Genomic DNA, 26,133 nt, shown 5'->3' on the forward strand with positions numbered 1-26,133 from the left:
GCCGGAGCCGGGATCAGGTGAAGTATCAGCTCCGGCGGCCGGGGGGTTAATGGGGTGGGCTGCAGACAAACTCGCAGCAGGGCTGCAGACAAACTCGCAGCAGGGATGTACATCCCTGCTGCGTGTTTGTCTGCCATTAAAAGTATAGGGCCGGGATCTGCAGCGAGTCTCGCTGCAAATACGCAGCGAGGGGACTTGCTGCAGACCCGCCAAGTGGGTTTGTAGTCTTAAGGTGGGAGAGCAGTGGGAGCAGGAGACAATGTGGATTGGCACAGAGGCCATTTTTTTTCACTTTCTGGATTTTAATCAGCTACCAGTGTGGCAGAACGGTACAGATATTGTCATACATTATAGACACATCTATATAACTTTTAATAGAAAACAAGTTTTCCTTATGTGTTTCCCTTTAAAGGGGTTGTCCACCTAAGAGCGAAAAAAAATGAAATGCTAGCTGGTCTTACTCACAAAGTCCCCTGAGTATTTTGAGCCGTCTCCCATCTTTCTAGCTGCTGCCATTCCTGAGTTACAGGTTTTTCTAAAAGCCGATCTATAATCAAGATAGGAATCTATATTTCCCATCATACATTTCCTTGATTGGTCCATTTGTGTACTCCCCCCCCCCCCCCCCCCCTCCTTAGCTTTCTTTCCTGCCCACTGCTATCATTACTATTGCACATTCAATACAGGACTGTTTTTTTTTTCACGTATTTTGCATGACATCACCCTAATATGTATTCCATACTAGCTGATGAGGTAGCTGATGAGGTAGCTATGTGCTGCATCTGTTTACCAGGGGCTGGGGGGTGTAGTGTGGGTTTAGATCTCTGCCTCTCTGCTTACTAACTGTGAATGAAAACATTCTAGCTCCATCCAGACTCTAAAGGCCCTATTCCACGGAACGATTATCTTCCGCATTCGGCCGATATCGCCCGCTACGGACGATAATCGTCCCGTGGAATAGAGTGCAACAATCAGCCGACATTGTTCATGATATAGCAGCGATCTGCCGTCGCTCCGTTGAATAGGAGCATCGGCAGCAGGCGCTGCTGTATCCTATGGGCTGCCCGGACGATCAGCGATCACCCGGGCAGCCCCCCTACAGCTCCCCGCCGCCCCTCCCGCACTCACCCGCTCGGTGCTGCTGCGATGAATAGTGGCGGCAGCGAGCGGGGAACGAGGAGCAAACGAGCGCTGAGAGCGCTCGTTTGCTCCTCTAGACGGCCCGTGGAATAGGGCCTTAAGAACATCTATACCATTTAAACAATATGCAGAGCTGAGATACAAAGACAGGTACGTATTCCTGCATTTACAGACAGCAAGCAGAGATAGAACTATAACATCTCATATTACAGAAACCTAGGCTCAGGGACACATGTAAGGGTGTGTTTACACAGAGATTTATCTGACAAATTGTTTAAGCCAAACCCAAAATAGATAAGAAAAGAGGAGAAATCTCACCCTTTCCTTTATGACCTGTTTTATGTTTATAGTCTGTTCCTGGCATTTGCTTCAAAAATCTGTCAGATAAATCTCTGTGTAAAGGCACCCTAAAGCCCCTATTACATGGGGCGACTGGAGGAGCAAACAAGCGCTGTCAGCGCTTATTTGCTCCTCGTTTCCGGCTCGCTGCCGACGCCATTATAGACATAGAGTGGTATTGGGAAGGGGGATTGTTTACAATATTGTTTTTGTTACCCAGATAACCTCATTTATTTTCACTTTTTCATTTTGTTTTTTCCTCTTTGCCTTGTAATAGCCATAACTCTCTTATTTTTCCATCTACAGGGCCATGGTAGGACTTTTCAGCAACAGGTGTACTTTGTAATGGCGCCTTTCAATCTACCATAACGTGTGATGAAACCTCCAAAATATTATTTATGGGGTGAAATTGGGAAAAAAAAGGGATTCCGCAAATTTTGGAAGTGTTCAGTGTTTACTTAATGCACTCTACGGTAAAACTGACATGATATTGTTATTCTACAGCTATAATAATAATTTTTTATATAATCAATCAACCAAAGATACTAAGTTTAAATTGTAGTGACAAGTGATAAAATATTATAGTATACATGGTTTATAATACAATAAAATATTAAATCAATTATAAAAAATATGGGGAATATCGGCACTATCCACTCACTATCAACCAAACATGGATTGGGCTCACCTGGACACCTTTGTGGATCAGGGGTGCTCTGCACTAGAGACATACCAGAGTCCAAATGCATGTTTAAGAAGAAAGAAAAATGCAGCACTTGCATCCAATCCACTTATTTAGCCAAAGTAATAGGCTACAGAGCAATAGTTGGGAGTAACAGGCTAAGGAATTAGGTGACCGATTGATAGCAAGGGGGCACTCACAAATTAATGTGAACAGGATGCTGGAGAAAGCTAGGAGTTTGAAAGGGCAAGCCACTAGAATTGAAACAATCAGCCCACTAGAAGAAAGATAAATAAGAGGTGTGTCTTTAGTTTCCATCATACACAAGGGAACATCCTTTGGTTACGTTTAAATGGTGTACTAATCTACGAGATCAGTTAGTGCATGACTGTACAAAAGGAGAAAAAAAAACACATATGTCAGGGCGGGGAGGAAGAAACAAGACGAGACAGTGGGTCCTAAGCCTGGACCCACCCACTGTCCCTACTTACTTGCCTCAGTCAGCCCTAGGCAGTCGTAGATAACCACGAAGACGTTCCATATACTGAATAAGTGTAACAGAACAAGGCAGACAGACAAACACAAAAAAGTCAACAAGCCAAGTCAGAACCAAACAGGCAACGCAGTACAAAATCGGAGATCAAATGGATAGTCAAAAGTCAGGCGGGAGGCCAGGTAACAAGTCGAGCAAGCAGCGGATAGGGGAATTTGGTTTAGGATATGAACCTTAATTGCCGGCAGAGAAAGACTGGCTCTGTTTTCATTTATGAGGATCAAGAGCCCGGTCTGGATCCCCATTGGACCGGCGCTCTGATCCTCAAGGTTCCGGACAGGCAGAGGAATATCTCACTCCTGACACCGCACAGCGCTGGATAACCCCTTTAAAGTATTGTTTAAAGAGGATGTACCATCAGGTACATCCTCTTTAATGTAACCCTGGGATAGAAAGGCGTTGTCACGTTGAATCCGGTGCTGCGGTCCAGTTTTTGAACCGCGGCCCGGTTCCTGTGTACGGCGCCGTTCTATCCACGGGTACCGGGCCGGGACTAAAGCACAGTGGGAGGGAATTCCTTCCCCTATATGACGCGGCTCCATTAGAATCATTTGAGCTGCGTCATACAGGGGCGGGCCGACCCGCCTCCTGTGCTTCAGTCCTGGCCCGATACCCGTGGATAGAATGGCGTCGTACACAGGAACCGGGCCGCGGTTCAAAAAACGGACCGGGGCACCGGATTACCCGTCACAGCCCCGCTCTTATCTTCAGCTTGGGCGGGGTTTTGCTGCTCAGTTCCATTGTAGTGAATGGAGCTTAATTGCAAACCGCACCTAAACTGGAGATAAGAGTCGTGTTGTCTCTGAAAGAAAGTGGCCATGTTTTTGTAGCGCTGAATAACCCCTTACACATCCTTACAGAAAACCTCTCCTGCTCTGAACAGTTCCTAACATGGACAGAGGTGGCAGCAGAAAGCACTATGTCAAACCACTTCCTGCAAGACATACAGCAGCTGAAAAGTACTAGAAGACATAAGATTTTTTTAAATAAAAGTAAATTACAAATCTATATAACTTTTAGAAACTAGTTTATTTAAAATTTTTATTTTTTTTCCGCTTGAGTACCCCTTTAATACCATTAACAAGACCAATAATACCATACAACAAATATTACTAACACCATTATGACTGACTCATAATGAGGTAGATTACATCCGTTGACTCACAGGGGGCCTCTTTTCCCTTTCTTCTGCATCTGGCCCGTCCATCATGAAGACTTCTCCTGGCTACAACTCATCTCTGCTGAATCTGCCAGACAAACATTTTAGTCTTGCTATGCAATGGACCCTGTTAAACCTAGTGTGTACATAGCCTGTGTATGTATGTATCTGCAGGTATATATGTTTATGTCAGTGAGTGTATGTATGTATCTTTGGGTATACACTCACCGGCCACTTTATTAGGTACACCTGTCCAACTGCACGTTACCACTTAATTTCTAATCAGCCAATCACATGGCGGCAACTCAGTGCATGTAGACATGGTCAAGACAATCTCCTGCAGTTCAAACCGAGCATCAGTATGGGGAAGAAAGGTGATTTGAGTGCCTTTGAACGTGGCATGGTTGTTGGTGCCAGAAGGGCTGGTCTGAGTATTTCAGAAACTGCTGATCTACTGGGATTTTCACGCACAACCATCTCTAGGGTTTACAGAGAATGGTCCGAAAAAGAAAAAAACATCCAGTGAGCGGCAGTTCTGTGGGCGGAAATGCCTTGTTGATGGCAGAGGTCAGAGGAGAATGGGCAGACTGGTTCGAGCTGATAGAAAGGCAACAGTGACTTAAATAGCCAACCGTTACAACCAAGGTAGGCAGAAGAGCATCTCTGAACACACAGTACCTCCAACTTTGAGGCAGGTGGGCTACAGCAGCAGAAGACCACAACGGGTGCCACTCCTTTCAGCTAAGAACAGGAAACTGAGGCTACAATTTGCACAAGCTCATCGAAATTGGACAGTAGAAGATTGGAAAAACGTTGCCTGGTCTGATGAGTCTCGATTTCTGCTGCGACATTCGGATGGTAGGGTCTGAATTTGGCGCCAACAACATGAAAGCATGGATCCATCCTGCCTTGTATCAACGGTTCAGGCTGGTGGTGGTGGTGTCATGGTGGGGAATATTTTCTTGGCACTCTTTGGGCCCCTTGGTACCAATTGAGCATCGTTGCAACGCCACAGCCTACCTGAGTATTTTTGCTGACAATGTCCATCCCTTTATAACCACAATGTACCCATTGGCTACTTTCAGCAGGATAATGCGCCATGTCATAAAGCTAGAATAATCTCAGACTGGTTTCTTGAACATGACAATGAGTTCACTGTACTCCAATGGCCTCCACAGTCACCAGATCTCAATCGAATAGAGCATCTTTGGGATGTGGTGGAAAGGGAGATTCGCATCATGGATGTGCAGCCGACAAATCGGCGGCAACTGTGTGATGCCATCATGTCAATATGGACCAAAATCTCTGAGGATTGCTTCCAGCACCTTGTTGTATCTATGCCATGAAGAATTGAGGCAGTTCTGAAGGCAAAAGGGGGTCCAACCCGTTACTAGCATGGTGTACCTAATAAAGTGGCCGGTGAGTGTATATGTATATGTCAGTTTGTGTGTGTATGTATGTGTCTGTGGGTATATATGTATATGTCACTGAGTGTATCTACTATATGTATCTTTGTGTGTGCGTGTGTATATATGTTGTGTATATATGTCAGTAGTGTCTGTGACAGTGTTGTATATGAGTGTATGTTTTTAGAGTCTGTAAAACTAGCGTATATATGTATGTTTGTGTATGTAAGCAGTATCTCAAGTGATTGTCAAGTTTGTTCCCAAAGATGTTCAGCGGCTTCTATTAAAGCGACTCTGTACCCACAATCTGACCCCCTCAAACAACTTCAACCTTCAAATAGCTGCTTTTAATCCAAGATTTGTCCTGCGGTCCGTTTGGCAGGTGATGCAGTTATTGTGCTCAAAAACAACTTTTAATGTGCCTTCACACGTACCGTATCGCTGCGTATTTAACGCTGCGTTTTTATTGCTGCGTTTTTGGTGCGATTTTTACATGCGAGTTTTGATTTTCACATAATTTTACAAAAACATGGCCACTTTCCCCCTACTGTTGTCTCCAGTTTGGGTGGGGTTTTGAAACTCTGTTCCATTGAAGTAAATGGAGCTTAATTGCAAACCGCACCTGAACTGGAGACAACAGTAGGGGGAAAATTCGCCATGTTTTTGTAGCGCTGGATAACCCCTTTAAACTGACAGCCTTGTGTCCTACGGGAGTGGCCTAGATTGTGTATGCATTAGGCTGGCACAACCTCTCCTTCCCTCCTCTCCAACCTCCTCATCATTAGGAATGCTCCAGGCAGATTGTCTCCTATTCCCCACCTGTTTAGCCTGGCACATGGGCTGGATCATTAAGACACCTGTGCAAATGTTCAGCATGGAGAAAATGTTCTAGTGGCATCCCTAATGATGAAGAGGGTGGGGAGGAGGGAAGGAGCGGTGGTGCAAAGTTAGGGCACAGATACTCTCGTTGGGCACGGGGTTGTAAGTTTAAAAGTTGTATTTTTTGGACAATAGCTGCATCACCTGCCAAACGGACCCCAGGACAGATCTTGGATTAAAAGCAGCTATCTGAGGGTACAAGTGTTTTGGGGGGGTTAGATTGTGGGTACAGAGCCACTTTAATGCTGGGCTCTTATAGGAGAACCCACCACTTAAAGCCACTGGTGATTGACAGATCTGCTTATAAAGATGGTCTGCAGCATTGTTTCTGGTTGAATAGTTCTTTTTACACCTGGGAGATGATTTTCCTGTGTACAGTCTATTCATGGTGTGCACTAGTGTAATTACTGTCGTGTGTAAATGTGTGTGTATATCTGCATCAGTGTGTGAGTGTATATGTGTGTCATTGTATGTTTGCTAACCACCATAGGCCATGTATAGGGGGGGGGGCACTACAGGATCAATGGGCCCCATACAGTTTTTTTTGCTGTGGGGCCCCATGAATCCTAGCTACGCCCTGGTCCCACTTTAGTAGATGGCCCCATTATGATAATATAAGATGGAAAAAAAACTCCAAAACACTCCCCCACTGCTTTTGCTCCTTCTCTCTCAACACAGTCTTCTCTTCTGACTTGGGCACAGACAATAGGTGCTACAGACGTTTCCTGCGACAAAAGTCCCGGTCGCCTTGATGACCATCAATTGTGTGTGCGCCTTAAAGAGTCACTGTCGTATTTTTTTTTTTTGCAGAAATCAATAGTCCAGGCGATTTTAAGAAACTTTGTAATTGGGTTTATTAGCCAAATCTGCCATTATCTGCATGTAAAAAGCCTTTTCCCAGGTCCCCCCCTCCTTCCTCTTTTTCATCCACTCTGAAAAATCTGAAAACTGTGACTTGTTGCAGGAGACGTACCCTGTCTGTTCTAGGGAGAGGGGAGGGGGGAGGAGGAAGGAGGGAGTTAGCCGGCAGCAGAAAGCAGATAACAGGGGATTACAGGCACGGAGCTGGGTGACAGCTGTAATCTGAGCTCAGACAGAACACTGGTGATGGTCCCAAGAGATATCAGGTGAGGGATTTGTAGATTAACTCTTTGTTGTCCTGTTTTGGTCTTTTCTTTAGCTCTCTCCATAGGAGAACAATGAAGACAGGGGGGAGAGCTTCAAACTGCTTTTTCATGATAAAAATGCATTTTTCGGATAATAAACCCAATTACAAAGTCTCTTAAAATCGCCTGGACTATTGATTTCTGCAAAAAAAAAATTCACGACAGTGGCACTTTAAAGAGGACCTGTCACCCCCCGTGTCGGGGTGACAGGCTCCTGACCCCCTGCTAGATCCCCTATACTCACCTAATTGCGCCGGGCCCCGCTTCCTGATGCAGTTCGGTCACAGAGATTTCAGCTCCCGAAGCCTGGGCGCGCACACACAGCAGAGTCCAACGCTCATAGAGAATGAATGGGGAGTCCGATGCTCCGTCATTCTCTATGGGCATCGGACTCTCCTGTGAGTGCGTGCGCCGGGCACCGGGAGCTGATATCTCCGTGACCCGACCGCATCAGGCAGCGGGACCCGGCGCGATTAGGTAAGTATAGGGCGCTCTAACGGGGGGTCGGTAGCCTGTCACCCCGGCACGGGGGGTGACAGGTATCCTTTAAAGTAACACAAGTAATTGATGAGTACTCTCATTTGGGACATTGCTTTAGCACAGCACATCGCTCAGGGGCCCAGCAAGGGATCCTCTGGTGGGCCCAGTGTCAGACTGGCTACTTGGGGCCCACCAGGGAAAATGATCCTGGGGGCCCACCAATGAAGAACCATTGGTGCTGACCCAATTCTATGCTGATTGATCCGTGTCCACAACTAGTCAAACTACAACTCTCAGAATGCCCTACACTTATGAAGCTCTCAGGGTATACTGGAAGTTGTAGTTCCAGAGAGGAGAATCCTTTAACAACTGAAGATCCATCAATAAATCTACAGCACCAGATATTAGGGGATTTTCTATTTAGATATACTACAACTCCCACCATATCCTGAGGACTGTGTGCTGTCAGTAAATGCTGGGAGTTGTAGTGTTTGCAGCTGTTGTATGGAAGTGACCCCAACACTAATAGGGGATAGAACAAAAAAAAATTACACACACATATTTTACATATATATAATCTTGTTGCTATATTATGACCATACAGTCACACTGTTACTGACCAAATAAAAAAAAAAAAAGACCAATGTTATTACCAATGTACTACTCCAATACAGCAATGTAGTGCTGGCCTATACAAGCATATATGTATCCTGTTTGTAGGCTGCATGGTACATATATGCTTGTATAGGCCAGCACTACATTGCTGTATGTACATTATATATATATATATATATATATATATATATATATATATATATATATATAGGCCAGCACTACATTTCTGTATGTACCTGTATATACACACCCTGCAGAGTCAGTCACACATACACATATATACCCTCTGCACCCCACACACATTATGCCTGTATACACACCCTGCAGGGTCAGTCACACATACACATATATACCCTCTGCACCCACACACATTATACCTATATACACACCCTGCAGAGTCAGTCACACATACACATATATACCCTCTGCACCGACACACATTATACCTATATACACACCCTGCAGAGTCAGTCATACATACACATATATACACTGCACCCCCACACCTTATACCTATATACACACTGCAGGGTCAGTCACATACACACATATATACACTGCACCCCCACACATTATACCTATATACACACACCCTGCAGGGTCAGTCACACATACACATATATACCCTCTGCACCCACACACATTATACCTATATACACACCCTGCAGAGTCAGTCACACATACACATATATACCCTCTGCACCCACACACATTATGCCTGTATACACACCCTGCAGAGTCAGTCATACATACACATATATACACTGCACCCCTACACCTTATACCTATATACACACACCCTGCAGGGTCAGTCACATGCACACATATATACCCTCTGCACCCACACACATACCTATATACACACCCTGCAGAGTCAGTCACATACACATATATACCCTCTGCACCCCACACACATTATGCCTGTATACACACCCTGCAGAGTCAGTCATACATACACATATATACACTGCACCCCCACACCCTATACCTATATACACACCCTGCAGAGTCAGTCACACATACACATATATACCCTCTGCACCGACACACATTATACCTATATACACACCCTGCAGAGTCAGTCATACATACACATATATACACTGCACCCCCACACCTTATACCTATATACACACTGCAGGGTCAGTCACATACACACATATATACACTGCACCCCCACACATTATACCTATATACACACACCCTGCAGGGTCAGTCACACATACACATATATACCCTCTGCACCCACACACATTATACCTATATACACACCCTGCAGAGTCAGTCACACATACACATATATACCCTCTGCACCCACACACATTATGCCTGTATACACACCCTGCAGAGTCAGTCATACATACACATATATACACTGCACCCCTACACCTTATACCTATATACACACACCCTGCAGGGTCAGTCACATGCACACATATATACCCTCTGCACCCACACACATACCTATATACACACCCTGCAGAGTCAGTCACATACACATATATACCCTCTGCACCCCACACACATTATGCCTGTATACACACCCTGCAGAGTCAGTCATACATACACATATATACACTGCACCCCCACACCCTATACCTATATACACACCCTGCAGAGTCAGTCACACATACACATATATACCCTCTGCACCGACACACATTATACCTATATACACACCCTGCAGAGTCAGTCATACATACACATATATACACTGCACCCCCACACCTTATACCTATATACACACTGCAGGGTCAGTCACATACACACATATATACACTGCACCCCCACACATTATACCTATATACACACACCCTGCAGGGTCAGTCACACATACACATATATACCCTCTGCACCCACACACATTATACCTATATACACACCCTGCAGAGTCAGTCACACATACACATATATACCCTCTGCACCCACACACATTATGCCTGTATACACACCCTGCAGAGTCAGTCATACATACACATATATACACTGCACCCCTACACCTTATACCTATATACACACACCCTGCAGGGTCAGTCACATGCACACATATATACCCTCTGCACCCACACACATACCTATATACACACCCTGCAGAGTCAGTCACATACACATATATACCCTCTGCACCCCACACACATTATGCCTGTATACACACCCTGCAGAGTCAGTCATACATACACATATATACACTGCACCCCCACACCCTATACCTATATACACACCCTGCAGAGTCAGTCACACATACACATATATACCCTCTGCACCGACACACATTATACCTATATACACACCCTGCAGAGTCAGTCATACATACACATATATACACTGCACCCCCACACCTTATACCTATATACACACTGCAGGGTCAGTCACATACACACATATATACACTGCACCCCCACACATTATACCTATATACACACACCCTGCAGGGTCAGTCACACATACACATATATACACTGCGCCCCCACACCTTATACCTATATACACACTGCAGTCAGTCACATTCACATATATACACTGCACCCCCACAACATATACCTATATACACACGCTGCAGATTCAGTCACATACACATATATACACTGCACCCCCACAACTTATACCTATATACACGCTGCAGATTCAGTCACATACACATATATACACTGCACCCCCACACCTTATACCTATATACTCACTCTGCAGATTCAGTCACATACACATATATACACTGCACCCCCACACCTTATACCTATATACTCACTCTGCAGATTCAGTCACATACACATATATACACTGCACCCCCACACCTTATACCTATATACTCACTCTGCAGATTCAGTCACATACACATATATACACTGCACCCCCACACCTTATACCTATATACTCACTCTGCAGATTCAGTCACATACACATATATACACTGCACCCCCACACCTTATACCTATATACACACTGCAGAGTCAGTCACATACACATATATACACTGCACCCCCACACCTTATACCTATATACTCACTGCAGATTCAGTCACACAAGCACACATATATACACTGCACCCCCACACCTTATACCTATATACACACGCTGCAGATTCAGTCACATACACATATATACACTGCACCCCCACACCTTATACCTATATACTCACTCTGCAGATTCAGTCACATACACATATATACACTGCACCCCCACACCTTATACCTATATACACACTGCAGAGTCAGTCACATACACATATATACACTGCACCCCCACACCTTATACCTACCGTATATACTCACTGCAGATTCAGTCACACAAGCACACATATATACACTGCACCCCCACACCTTATACCTATATACACACGCTGCAGATTCAGTCACATACACATATATATACACTGCACCCCCACACCTTATACCTATATACACACGCTGCAGACTCCGTCACACATATACACACTGCACCCCCACACACTATTATATCTATATACAAACACTGCACCCCACACACTATTATATCCATATACACACACTGCACCCCACACACACTGCACCCCACACACTATTATATCCATATACACACACTGCACCCCACACACTATTATATCCATATACACACACTGCACCCCACACACTATTATATCCATATACACACACTGCACCCCACACACTATTATATCCATATACACACACTGCACCCCACACACACTGCACCCCACACACTATTATATCTATATACACACACACTGCACCCCACACACTATTATATCTATATACACACGCTGCACCCCACACACTATATCCATATACACACACTGCACCCCACACACTATTATATCCATATACACACACTGCACCCCCCACACACACTGCACCCCACACACTATTATATCCATATACACACACTGCACCCCACACACTATTATATCTATATACACACACTGCACCCCACACACACTGCACCCCACACACTATATCCATATACACACACTGCACCCCACACACTATTATATCCATATACACACACTGCACCCCACACACACTGCACCCCACACACTATTATATCTATATACACACACACTGCACCCCACACACTATTATATCTATATACACACGCTGCACCCCACACACTATATCCATATACACACACTGCACCCCACACACTATTATATCCATATACACACACTGCACCCCCCACACACACTGCACCCCACACACTATTATATCCATATACACACACTGCACCCCACACACTATTATATCTATATACACACACTGCACCCCACACACACTGCACCCCACACACTATATCCATATACACACACTGCACCCCACACACTATTATATCCATATACACACACTGCACCCCACACACACTGCACCCCACACACTATTATATCCATATACACACACTGCACCCCACACACACTGCACCCCACACACTATTATATCCATATACACACACTGCACCCCCCACACACTGCACCCCACACACTATTATATCTATATACACACACACACTGCACCCCACACACTATTATATCTATATACACACACTGCACCCCACACACTATTATATCTATATACACACGCTGCACCCCACACACTATATCAATATACACACACTGCACCCCACACACTATTATATCCATATACACACACTGCACCCCACACACACTGCACCCCACACACTATTATATCCATATACACACACTGCACCCCACACACTATTATATCTATATACACACACTGCACCCCACACACTATATCCATATACACACACTGCACCCCACACACTATTATATCCATATACACACACTGCACCCCACACACTATTATATCCATATACACACACTGCACCCCACACACTATTATATCCATATACACACACTGCACCCCACACACTATTATATCCATATACACACACTGCACCCCACACACTATATCCATATACACACACTGCACCCCCCACACACTATTATATCCATATACACACACTGCACCGGGGCACGTGCAGGGGCCCACTGAGGGCCCTAGGAGAGCTGCCCACGGATCTGCCTGTATCAGGGGGCCCTGGAACTTGCTGTCATCTGGCTGGGAAACATCACCCAGGGCCCAGTCAGATGACAGCAGCACACACCTAAGGCTGCTCTGCAGGGGCCCACATACAGGCAGGAAGGGGGAGGGACCCACCGGGGAAACCCCCGGCTCCCCGGTGACCCAGTCCGAGCCTGGGTGGGCCCCTGGGTCATGTAGAGTGCCACTTTTAGAATGTGGGTGGTTTGGGGGGGGCATGTATAATCTGCCCCTGGGTACCACTGTATAGGTGAGTTACCACATTTGGAATACTTCCCGCTGACCTGGTGTTTCTAATTGTGTGTTTACATGTTGTGCTGGGTTTACACGTAGCGATAATTGGCCCAATCGTACAATTAACGATTTTGAAGTAACAAATTTTTTTTATAATGATCAGCGTTTAGACGGAACGATATATCGTACGGAAAAATCGTTTAAGTCTATCTCGCACATAGGTTAAATCGGTGAACCACTGTTTACATGGAACGATCTGAATTTTTTGCGAACGACCAACGACGATTTGAGAACATGTTCAAAGATCAAAATGAACGATTTCTCGCTCGTCGCTTATTCGTTCGCTACATTTACACGTACGATTATCGCTTGAATTCGCACGATAATCGTTCCGTGTAAACGCAGCATTGGAGTTTCATTGGAGTAATGTAATGAAGGACAGCTGGATGACAATTAAATGGTTAATTACTGTAATGAAATTATGCAGTAACGGTATGCATGTGTGAACACAGCCTAGAATCAAACAAGAACAGCTTAGATACACCTGCTGAGCAGACAGCATGACACAAGACAGGCAAAGATGCAAAGTCTAAGATTTTCATGGGTTAAGGGTGGTATTACACGAAGCGATTTTTTTTCAATAAACGATCTCCAACGATCGCAATAGCGGTTGCCTAATAATCGTTCGTTTTACTACACGAAAAGATTATCGGTTGAATTGGAGCAACAAAGTTCAAGAACACTCCCCTTTCAATTTGCGAATGAACAGGGAACGACTATACGACATCTTATTCAAACGAACGATGTGCGAACGATGTGTAAAAGACAAACGATAAAAATAGATCCAAAACCTATTAAACGAGGAACGATTAACGTTCGTCGTTTAATCGTTGTCTACTATTACACTTAAAGATAATCGTTCAAATATGACCGATTGAACGATTATTCGAACGATAATCGTTTCGTGTAATACCACCCTTAGAGACACTAGCTCACAATCTGAGCTACCACAGGATTAGATACACGAGATTAGAGGCAAACGCACAGTTACACTTTATAAGAGGTTTGGATACAATGGCCCAGTAGTTTCCGATATTATAGGTTTAGATACCCCTTTTAACAAGACATTATCACTAATGACAGGATTAGATACGCTGGAGAAACATTACAGCCCAGAATCCTGACCTTGCTGCTAATGAGAGGCTGAGGCTGGAATCCTGTAGCATACAGGGTTGGAATCTCGGGGCGTGGCTTATGTGTACAACTGCCAGCCACAAGATGGCCACTCCAGTGAGCTGTTTCCATGGTAATTTCCTTCCCTTATAACAATTGAATTTAAAGCCCTAATGCTTCCAGGGGTGAGTTGTTTTATTGTTTGGTTATAGTAACGTTCTCCATACTGTAACATGACTGTGTATCATATTTGGTGATACGTTCTCTTTAATAACATTATCAAGGAGTGCTTGTAACCACCTCTTCTTTATGATGTCACTGTATGACACCACAATAGCCAACAGGTCTCTCTGATATGTTAATTTGTCATCAGTGACATCATAAAGAATAGGGTACAGATATAGAATGTTTTGCTGGATGTCCTCTCAGTTGCTCACTGTTTGCTGTACCGGCTGCAGGGGGCTTCTTTCTGTTCCTTACATTAGCGATTAGAATTGGAGAATTTATCAATGGGCTGGTTTGCTTTTATGGCCTTCCTGCTCCTATTATCTGGCATAGATGCCAGACCAATAACAACGGACATGAGCCTGAAGCTGGAGACAGCCCAAACTATGGAAATGATGCCCAGATCCTCCCTTAGAGAAGACCTAAAAGAGGGGATATGGGAACTGGGCAAGTGGGTCCTCGTGGTCGTGGCCATCCTGGCTATGATGTTATGCGTATGCATACCTCCCAACCGTCCCGGATCCAGCGGGACAGTCCCGATTTCGGGGTCCTGTCCCGCTGTCCCGGAATGGGCCCCAATTGTCCCGCTTCCCAAAACATACCTGTCCCTTTAACTGCGACTGCTCTTGGTGAGCGCTCGCAGATGCAAGGCTGTGCATTGGTCGCTCTAGTGGCCGGAAGCTGCATTCTGCTTCCGGTCACAAGAGGTCTCTCTCATCCCCTGCGTTCCGGTGCGGAGCAGGAGAGTGACGTCACCAGCAGAGCCGAGAGGAAGGAGACGCTGATGGAGGGCTGAAGAACAGAACTGCAGTAAGTATGTGCTTATTCCAGGGATGGTGGGGGGAGGCTAGCTGACAGGGAAGGGGTTGGACATAGTGAGGGGTCCCTGGGGGGTGCCGCTGCTGCCACACACTGACCACTGACTGACACTGAAGGCCATCTGACACTCGGCAGCTGCGGCCTTCAGTATCAGTCAGTGGCCGCTGACAGGTCACATGCTCTGTCCCTTTCAAAGTCCTGAGCAGGCAGCTCACATAACGCCCAGCCCCCGAAGCTCTTATCTCCAGCCCGGCGGCACTGGCATTCATCTTCTCCCCTGCTTATCTTCTCCTCGCTGCTGATGAGGTCACCTGTCCGGGACAAGCAGGAGAGAAGATAGTGCATGGGGCCGCGGGACTGGACATAGGAGCTGCGGGGGCTGGGAGCTGTGTGTGAGGTGTGCATATAGCCACTACTAGGGAGAAAGCCACTGCTGTGCTGCCATGTGAGTATCCTTTTCTATTTTTCTGATACACAGGGGGGCTTTACTTAGATAGGTAGATAGATAGACCATCTATCTATCTATCTCTATCTATCTCCTACCTATCTGTCTATCTATTATCTATCTCTTATCTATCTATCTATCTATCTATCTATCTATCTATCTATCTATCTATCTATCTATCTATCTATCATCTCTATAGATATAGGAGATAGATAGATAGATAATAGATAGACAGGAGATAGATAGATAGATAGATAGATGATAGATAGGAGAGATAGAGAAAGAAGTTTTTATTCCATCAACATGCAAAGCATTAACAAATAGTGCAGCACAGCAAACAGTCACAAACGCTACGTTTCGGCGAGTCTATCACCATTTTGAAGTGTGAAAATGGCGATCGACTCACCAAAACGTCGCGTTTATGACTTATTTAGGGGCGTGTCTTTGGGTGGGGTTAGGGGCGTGTCTTTGGGTTGGGTTAGGGGCGTGTCCATGTCCCTCTTTCCTCTCACCTAAAGTTGGGAGGTATGCGTATGTATGCGTTTTATCTGGAACATGTGTGAGAGATACAGTGATAAAATTCCTACCGATAAAATCCTAAGATCTTTACAAAAAACAACAAGTCGGCGGCAGATAATGAATCGGTAAGTTGGAAATATTAATCACTAATTCATTTATTCTTTTACATGTTTGTATAGCTATTGAGGAGTGAGGGCACAAGAGCTTACAATCTATGAGGGAAGGGTGGGAGACTAGAGACAGGGGGGTAAAATCACCTTTATTGATTAGTATTTTTTTTTTTATTGCAGGATTGGATGACAACTTTACTGAAGATCAAAATCAACATCAGAATAATTAGTTATATCTGTATACGCCACCATCTTTACATTTTCTGTTATTATTAATTAATCAATAAAAAAAAAATCAGATCTTGGCGTGTTTCTTGTCTGTGTAGATCATATGTGTCAAACTTAGGCCCTCCAGCAGCTTTGGCTGTCCAGGCATGATGGGACTTGTAGTTTTGCAACAGCTGGAGGGCCTGAGTTTGACATCCTTGGTGTAGATGATAGCAACAATCACTGATGCTTTTTACTTTGTACAGTGTAGCTGAGGGAGCAAAAAGATGTAGCAGAGCTGATTTTTTTTAGGCACAAATGTTTGATTTGTAATGCTATCCTTCATCTACATTTACAGTTTCAGCTCTGCTTCATCAGCTTCCAATATATGTGTGCAGCATGGGCATTGCTGGGGTACTAAAACATTCGGGGCACAGGCCCTGTGTGTTACATTTGCTCAATTACAAGTTAAACACGAGCCAATGTGTTTTACGTCTGTAGTGGTCTTTCTATTGCTACCATATTGAAATATGTGTCTTTTTTTAATCACTTTTTATTCTAATTGTTATGTATGAAATGAAATCTGAGCTCTGATTGGAATTCCTGCCTGCCTCAATGTCAAACAGTGTGTCTATGGGAGGGCTCAGGCACCTCCACTCTCCGCCTAAAGAATTGACATGTCAATTCTTTGAGCGGAGGGCGGAGGCGCCTTAAACCCTTCCATAGACACACTGTTTGACACTGAGGCAGGCGGGATTCCGAGGTGGAGAGCTCCGCTGTGGTATTCTGCAGATTTTGCTCACTGTGAACATACCCTAACTGACCAAATGTAGTAAACCAACAACATTTTTACAAGTATATAAGAAATATCACGCCACCATCACCACCATTACCACCACATAGTGACTAATACCTCCATAGCATTACTAAAGCAAATACCAGTATAGAAGAAACATATATTATGACAACACCTTCACTAAATAGTAAATAATACCGCCATACCACTACTAAATAACATCCACTATACAAATACCAATAATCCCCTATACACTGACCCATATAAAGGTAGATACCAATGTTTCACAAGCTTTGCACAGAACATTCATATAGTAGTTAGACATCTCTCTGTGCCCCATATAGCAGTTAGTCCATATCAGTGTCCCCATATAGTTGTTAGGCCTCCTCCTGTGCATCCATGTATTAGTTAAGTGTCCCACTGCACACCCATATAGCAGTTAATCATCTCTGTGCACGTGGTATCTCCCATGTAGGAATCACAGCAAAGGTCAGGGGTGGGGAATCTTTTCCTTTTTTGAAGGCCACTTTTTGAGCATTTGCAAAAATCAATAAACCATACACTACATTGCTGTAGTACTTAACCCCTAGACGACCCTGGACATAGGGTTACGTCATGGAAGTCTGTCCCTAGACGACCCATGACGTAACTGTACGTCCTGGGTGTTTCTCTCGCTATGAAGCGCGCTCCGGAGCGGAGCGCGCTTCATAGGAGGTGGGGGCCGGCTGCAGTGAGCAGCCGGGACCTCACCGGTAATGACACGCTACTGCGATCGCGCTGCCGCGTTTCATTAACCCCTTAAACGGCGTTTAAGTGTAAGTGACAGGGGGAGTCCCCTGTCACTTACCAATCGGGACCGATCGGTAAAACGGACTGCTGGAGGTCTCTCACCTGCCTCCGTGCGGTCCGATCGGCGATCTGCTGCACTAAGCCTGCACAGGCAGGCTCAATGAGCAGATCGCCGATAACACTGATCAATGCTATGCCTATGGCATAGCAATGATCAGTGTAAAAATCCAAGTACTGTATGTAAAAGTCCCCCAAAGGGACTTCAAATGTGTAAAAAAAAAAAAAAGTTCAAAACACTATTACACTACCCCAAAACCCCTCCCCCAATAAAAGTTGAAATAACCCCCCCTATCATATTATATAAATAAAACATATAAAAATAAATAAATAGATAAACATATAATATACCGTAGCGTGCGTAATTGTCCGATCTATTAAAATATAACAAGCGTCATTGTGATCGGTGAACGGCGTACACGAAAAGAGGGGAAAAAGTGCGCAGATTACCGATTTTATGTTACATTATATATTTAAAAAAATCAATAAAAAGTGATCAAAACGTCCGATCTTCACAAATATGGTATTAATAAAAACTAGAGATCATGGCGGAAAAAATGACACCCCATACAGCCCCGTAGGTGAAAAACTAAAACCGTTATAAGCGTCACAGTAGGCCCATTTTATTAATATTTAATTGCCAAAAAAAAAGGATTTCATAAAAAAATACATATATAACATTAGAGAATCTGTGTAACCTGCATGTGGTTGTGTTCGGACTGACCTATTGAATAATAGTATCATGTCGCTGTTACCATATAGTGTATTATGTAGACACAGGAACCCCCCAAACGTTACCATATTGCATTCTTTTTTACTATTTCACCTATTTATATCTTCATAAATAATAATTTTGGAATTCCATCATACATGTTATGGTAAAATGAATGACGCCATTACAAAGTAGAACTATTCCTGTAAAAAACAAGCACTTACATGGCTTGTAGATAGAAAACTGAGAGTGCTAGAGCTCTTAGAAGGGGAGGAGGGAAAAACGAAAACACTAAGATCAAAATTTGCGCGGTCCACTGGGTTATTTTGGGCCTGGTCCTCAAAGGGTTAAAGCGTAACTAAAAAAAAATATTTTGACCATTCAGTTTTAGTTAGCTTAGGTCATGATAAGAATTTTTGCAATATACATTAATAAACTAAAATGAACAGTTTTTTTAAATACATGAAGCTGAATGTCCCCTCAGAGCTGTGTCAGTTCCTGTGTTATTTCTGCAATCCTGCTGGACACGCCCCCTCCCTGGAGATCCATACAGAGTGTACAGACTCTCACAGGAGCATCAGATAACAGCCCTGACACAGACAGAAACAAAACCTCCTCCCCCTCCCCTCACATAGGTGACTTAGCAGAGCTGAAGGGGGTTGTGTGTGGAACAGAGCAGGGGAGTAGCTGGATGGAGGGACAAGTACCTAGTGCTTCAACCAGGGGAAACATGCCAGCCATGACTCCAATGTACTGCATGAGGGAGAGTGGGTGAGTCACTGAGGGGAGGACTACAAGTTCTAGCACAACACAGCTGTAGTCCTTCCATAGTACATATAACATTCACTATCACATATCTGCAGCAGGTGCCCCCACCTCCATGGCTGACGTTATCCTACAGTGTTTTGAGAGCAAATGACTGTATCTAATCCCACTGTGTGTGATACCATCTGCTGGGGCTCTGTATCTAATCTTACTGTGTCATACTGTATGTTGGGGGTCTATCTGATCCCGCTGTGTGTGATACCATCTGCTAGGACTCTGTATCTAATATTACTGTGTCATACTGTATGTTGGGGTCTATCTGATCCCACTGTGTGTGATACCATCTGCTGGGGCTCTGTATCCAATCTTACTGTGTGATACTGTATGTTGGGGTCTATCTGATCCCGCTGTGTGTGATACCATCTGCTAAGGTGCTGGTCAGTGAATGGAGGGACGCAGCCAGGGAGATGAGAGGGAGGAGGCCACACCCACTTTCTGTCAGCCAGGAGAAAAATTTCTTCATTCTTCTGAGCCAAAAAACTGGGGATGTCTCAGCAAGCACACTCACTTTAGGACTCTTTTTAAAGGGTAACACGTGGGCTTTTTATCTGAGAAATTTTATTTTTTGGCTACTTAAAGGGGTTGGCCACTTTATAGTAAAATAGGTCAGTACAAAGTATTAGTAAGTGTGCTCAATGTATATACTGACAGCAGCTCCCTGTGTACCTCATAGAGCTAAAATCAGATTCCCCTTTACCAGGCTGGGCTGCCCTGCTCTGTTTTGTTTCAGTCCACAAAATGGCTGACATGGAGGAGCATGTGACCAGGCTCTGTCCCCTCTGTCCTCCATAGACATATACAGGCTGTGTGGTGGACACTGGGGGGGCGGGGCCTGGTCACATGCTCCTCCATGTAAGCAATCTTATGGACCAAAACACCACAGAGCAGGGCAGCCCAGCCTGGAGGAGGGGAGTCTGATTTTATCTCTATGAGGTACACAGGGAGCTGCTGTCAGTATATACAGTGAGTACAGTTACTTATACTGTACACTGAGCAATTTTACTATAAAGTGGCCAACCCCTTTAACTACAGCTAACAGGACACCACTGGGGGGGGAGGTTAAGTACAGTTACCAGGGGCGTCACTGGGGGGCGTTAACTACAGCTACCAGGGCACCACTTTGCCTTGCCCCAGAAGCTGCCAACCCACACTACACCTCTCCCGCACAAAGTATAACATTAAAGCGTAACTATAATTTAAAGGGGTTGTCCACTTTATAGTAAAATTGCTCAGTGTACAGTATAAGTAACTGTACTCACTGTATATACTGACAGCAGCTCCCTGTGTACCTCATAGAGCTAATATCAGACTCCCCTCCTCCAGACTATGCTGCCCTGCTCTGTGGTGTTTTGGTCCATAAGATTGCTTACATGGAGGAGCATGTGACCAGGCCCCACCCCCCAGTGTCCACCACACAGCCTGTATATGTCTATGGAGAACACAGTGGACAGGGCATGGTCACATTCTCCTCCATGTCAGCCATTTTGTGGACTGAAACAAAACAGAGCAGGGCAGCCCAGCCTGGTGAAGGGGAGTCTGATATTAGCTCTATGAGGTACACAGGGAGCTGCTGTCAGTATATACATTGAGCACACTTACTAATACTTTGTACTGACCTATTTTACTAAAAAGTGGCCAACCCCTTTAACCTCCCTAGTGGTACCTTGGTAGCTGAAGTAAGTCTACCTCCCCAGTGGTGCCCTGGTAGCTGTAGTTAAAGGACAACTCCGGCCAAAACTATTTTTTAATATGTTATTACTTACGGAAAGTTAGACAAATTTCTAATGTACATTAATTATGGGAAATGCACATATATGGCTATTTCCCTTAATTTAGTAGATCAGGGAGACTTCAGATTCTCTAAAAAGAGACGTCACGAACCAGGGGTGTAATTACAATGGATTGCCTGCAGGGGCGCACTATATATAGAAGTCAATGAGTACCATTGACTTCTATATATAGTGCGCCCCTGCTGGACACTCCATTGTCCTGGTCCTCTGCCATCTCCTACAGTCTGTGCCGGAGCAGAGAATGTCTTCTCCTGAAGGTGGTGCGCAATGAAATTATGTCATTGCGTATTGCCCGCAGGAGAAAGAAGACGTGCCCTGCTCTGGCACCACACCCTCCTGAGTCTGGCAGCCGCGACCCTCAGTTATAATGTGCACGGCACCGCCGGACACAGATGGGTGCTGTGCGCAGGGCACACAAGTCTGCACAGCCGCATCAGGAGATCTCGGGGTCCGGATGCGGCCTGTGGGCTGGAGGTTCCCTGATACTGAGGTATAAAACACTTGGGGCAGCAGTCATTTTATCTGGGGCACAAGCCCCGGATAAAACTGCCTGGCGGTGCCCCTGCGTAACCCCCTCCCAAACTATGACATACACTTATGCTGCGTTTACACAAAACGATTATTGGCCCGATCGTACGATTAACGATGTCAGAGTAACGTTTTTTTTAATAACGATCAGCGTTTAGACAGTACGATATATCAGGCTTAAGCCTATCTCACACATTGGTTAAATCGGTGAACGACGGAACGATCTGCAAATTTTTTGCAAACGATCAACGACGATTTGAGAACATGTTCAAAGATCAAAATGAACGATTTCTCGCTCGTCGTTTGATCGTTCGTTGCGTTTACACGTACAATTTGCACGATAATCGTTACGTGTAAACGCAGCATTACGCTATGTGATCTGGTATCTTATCAGTTCCAGTAGTTCATATTGGTGGCACAATGGCCCAATAGGCATGCCTTGTGATGTAATCGTGTGATGTAATCGTGGAGTGTCAACCAACTGCTAGGCCTCTGTGCCTGCTGTGATTGATCTGCTGGTATAGTCCACAGCTCCTCTGTGCGCGCTGAAGCATTAACATGTTCATTCTTCAGCGCCGAGAGATGTGGCGCGAGAGCCTTCCATTATGATATGGAGGCTGGCGGCATTCCACCACGGACAATTCCACCGCTTTTGCTCTGTGTACACAGAGCCTTGGGAGCACTGGCGCGTCAACTGGCCCATCAGATCCACCTGCTTTTGGCCACTCAATCATTTAATGCACCTAAACAGCCTAGAACGTAGGCGCTGTTCACACTGTCGTCATGGCTTTGGATGCGCAATCTGCCCCTTACAAGAATAGTGATACTTGTTGCAGCCGCCCAGAATGTTCTAGCACAGATTGCCTTACATTCAGCAGTTACTTCACTATAGAGACCGCTATAATAATTACAATAATGCAGCTGATCCTGGGTATTCTATATGTCACTATCATCCACTATTACGTCACATCACTCGCCATTTATATTTTATAATTCCACGTAAGGCCAGGTTCCCTCAATTAAAATGGCCGCCCGGGATCTGTGCTGCCACTCCGTGGGGCCTACAGACGCATGCTCACCCTGTTCTGTTTGTCGCATTGCACTGGGTGGAAGGATACTTTGCGTTTTCTCAATAGATATATACATAATGATTAATATTCGCTAAATTCATATTCACAGAGTTTCGGTGTATACACATTTGAGGTATTCGTTTTCAAACAAGTGTTTTATTAAGTCTTTCCTATCAGAATCACTGAGGCGAACGCGCAAGGACATAGCGGATTATTTTTCCTGGAAGTAGGTCCGGCATTACGGCTAGGCGCCATTTCACCGTGTTGAGTGAGGCCGGAGCGGGTTTGTGCTCGGACTCTCTCCGTCGACATGGCAGCATCAGTGGGCAACGTTGCTGATAGTACAGGTAGGATGTGGCATTAGGTTGCTCTTTTATCCCATGCAGTGTTATTGAGTAGCAGCCGAGGCTGTGAGCAGCGGGTACAGGGCTGTCTGGGCGGGGTGCCCGGGTAACAAAGCGGCGGGGGTCACGCCGAGGAAGAGAAATTGGATATGGCCGACAGGTCTCCCCGCTGCATCGCACGACGCGAATAACTCCCGATACATAACGTGCGGGCAACGAGGGGTTAATGTACGATTCTAGGAAAGAATGACCTCATGTGTGCGGCCATTACTATTCATCCGGCTCCTCTATACGGTGTATGCGGGCTCGGGTTGTGCTGTGCCAGGATACACTGAAATGTGCTGTGCCTGTACACAATATACTGTAGTGTGCTGTGCCTGTACACAATATACTGTAGTGTGCTGTGCCTGTACACAATATACTGTAGTGTGCTGTGCCTGTACGCAATATACTGTAGTGTGCTGTGCCTGTACGCAATATACTGTAGTGTGCTGTGCCTGTACACAATATACTGTAGTGTGCTGTGCCTGTACACAATATACTGTAGTGTGCTGTGCCTGTACACAATATACTGTAGTGTGCTGTGCCTGTACACAATATACTGTAGTGTGCTGTGCCTGTACACAATATACTGTAGTGTGCTGTGCCTGTACACAATATACTGTAGTGTGCTGTGCCTGTACACAATATACTGTAGTGTGCTGTGCCTGTATACGCAATATACTGTAGTGTGCTGTGCCTGTATACGCAATATACTGTAGTGTGCTGTGCCTGTATACGCAATATACTGTAGTGTGCTGTGCCTGTATACGCAATATACTGTAGTGTGCTGTGCCTGTATACGCAATATACTGTAGTGTGCTGTGCCTGTACACAATATACTGTAGTGTGCTGTGCCTGTACACAATATACTGTAGTGTGCTGTGCCTGTACACAATATACTGTAGTGTGCTGTGCCTGTACACAATATACTGTAGTGTGCTGTGCCTGTACACAATATACTGTAGTGTGCTGTGCCTGTACACAATATACTGTAGTGTCCTGTGCCTGTACGCAATATACTGTAGTGTGCTGTGCCTGTATACGCAATATACTGTAGTGTGCTGTGCCCGTACACAATATACTGTAGTGTGCTGTGCCCGTGCACAATATACTGTAGTGTGCTGTGCCCGTGCACAATATACTGTAGTGTGCTGTGCCCGTGCACAATATACTGTAGTGTGCTGTGCCCGTGCACAATATACTGTAGTGTGCTGTGCCCGTGCACAATATACTGTAGTGTGCTGTGCCCGTGCACAATATACTGTAGTGTGCTGTGCCCGTGCACAATATACTGTAGTGTGCTGTGCCCGTGCACAATATACTGTAGTGTGCTGTGCCCGTGCACAATATACTGTAGTGTGCTGTGCCCGTGCACAATATACTGTAGTGTGCTGTGCCCGTGCACAATATACTGTAGTGTGCTGTGCCCGTGCACAATATACTGTAGTGTGCTGTGCCCGTGCACAATATACTGTAGTGTGCTGTGCCCGTGCACAATATACTGTAGTGTGCTGTGCCCGTGCACAATATACTGTAGTGTGCTGTGCCCGTGCACAATATACTGTAGTGTGCTGTGCCCGTGCACAATATACTGTAGTGTGCTGTGCCCGTGCACAATATACTGTAGTGTGCTGTGCCCGTGCACAATATACTGTAGTGTGCTGTGCCCGTGCACAATATACTGTAGTGTGCTGTGCCCGTGCACAATATACTGTAGTGTGCTGTGCCCGTGCACAATATACTGTGGTGTGCTGTGCCCGTGCACAATATACTGTGGTGTGCTGTGCCCGTGCACAATATACTGTGGTGTGCTGTGCCCGTGCACAATATACTGTGGTGTGCTGTGCCCGTGCACAATATACTGTGGTGTGCTGTGCCCGTGCACAATATACTGTGGTGTGCTGTGCCCGTGCACAATATACTGCGGTGTGCTGTGCCCGTGCACAATATACTGCGGTGTGCTGTGCCCGTGCACAATATA

The 26,133-nt window shown here is 45.2% G+C and overlaps 1 protein-coding gene across 2 annotated transcripts in view; it reads left to right on the forward strand.

Annotated features, from left to right (window-relative positions):
* Window positions 1–24,000: 24,000 nt before the first annotated feature.
* OGT (O-linked N-acetylglucosamine (GlcNAc) transferase) overlaps window positions 24,001–26,133 on the forward strand; it is a 31,426-nt gene continuing 29,293 nt past the window's right edge. The window contains exon 1 of one of the 2 annotated variants that reach the window (XM_069986191.1): window positions 24,001–24,113. In XM_069986191.1, the coding sequence (XP_069842292.1) occupies window positions 24,077–24,113 (37 nt within the window). In that variant the 5' untranslated portion in view covers window positions 24,001–24,076. The remainder of the gene's footprint in view (window positions 24,114–26,133) is intronic. The other variant, XM_069986192.1, reaches the window with a different exon arrangement.

Source organism: Dendropsophus ebraccatus, chromosome 10 (assembly GCF_027789765.1).
Source record: "Dendropsophus ebraccatus isolate aDenEbr1 chromosome 10, aDenEbr1.pat, whole genome shotgun sequence".
NCBI classification, from domain to species: Eukaryota; Metazoa; Chordata; class Amphibia; order Anura; family Hylidae; genus Dendropsophus; species Dendropsophus ebraccatus.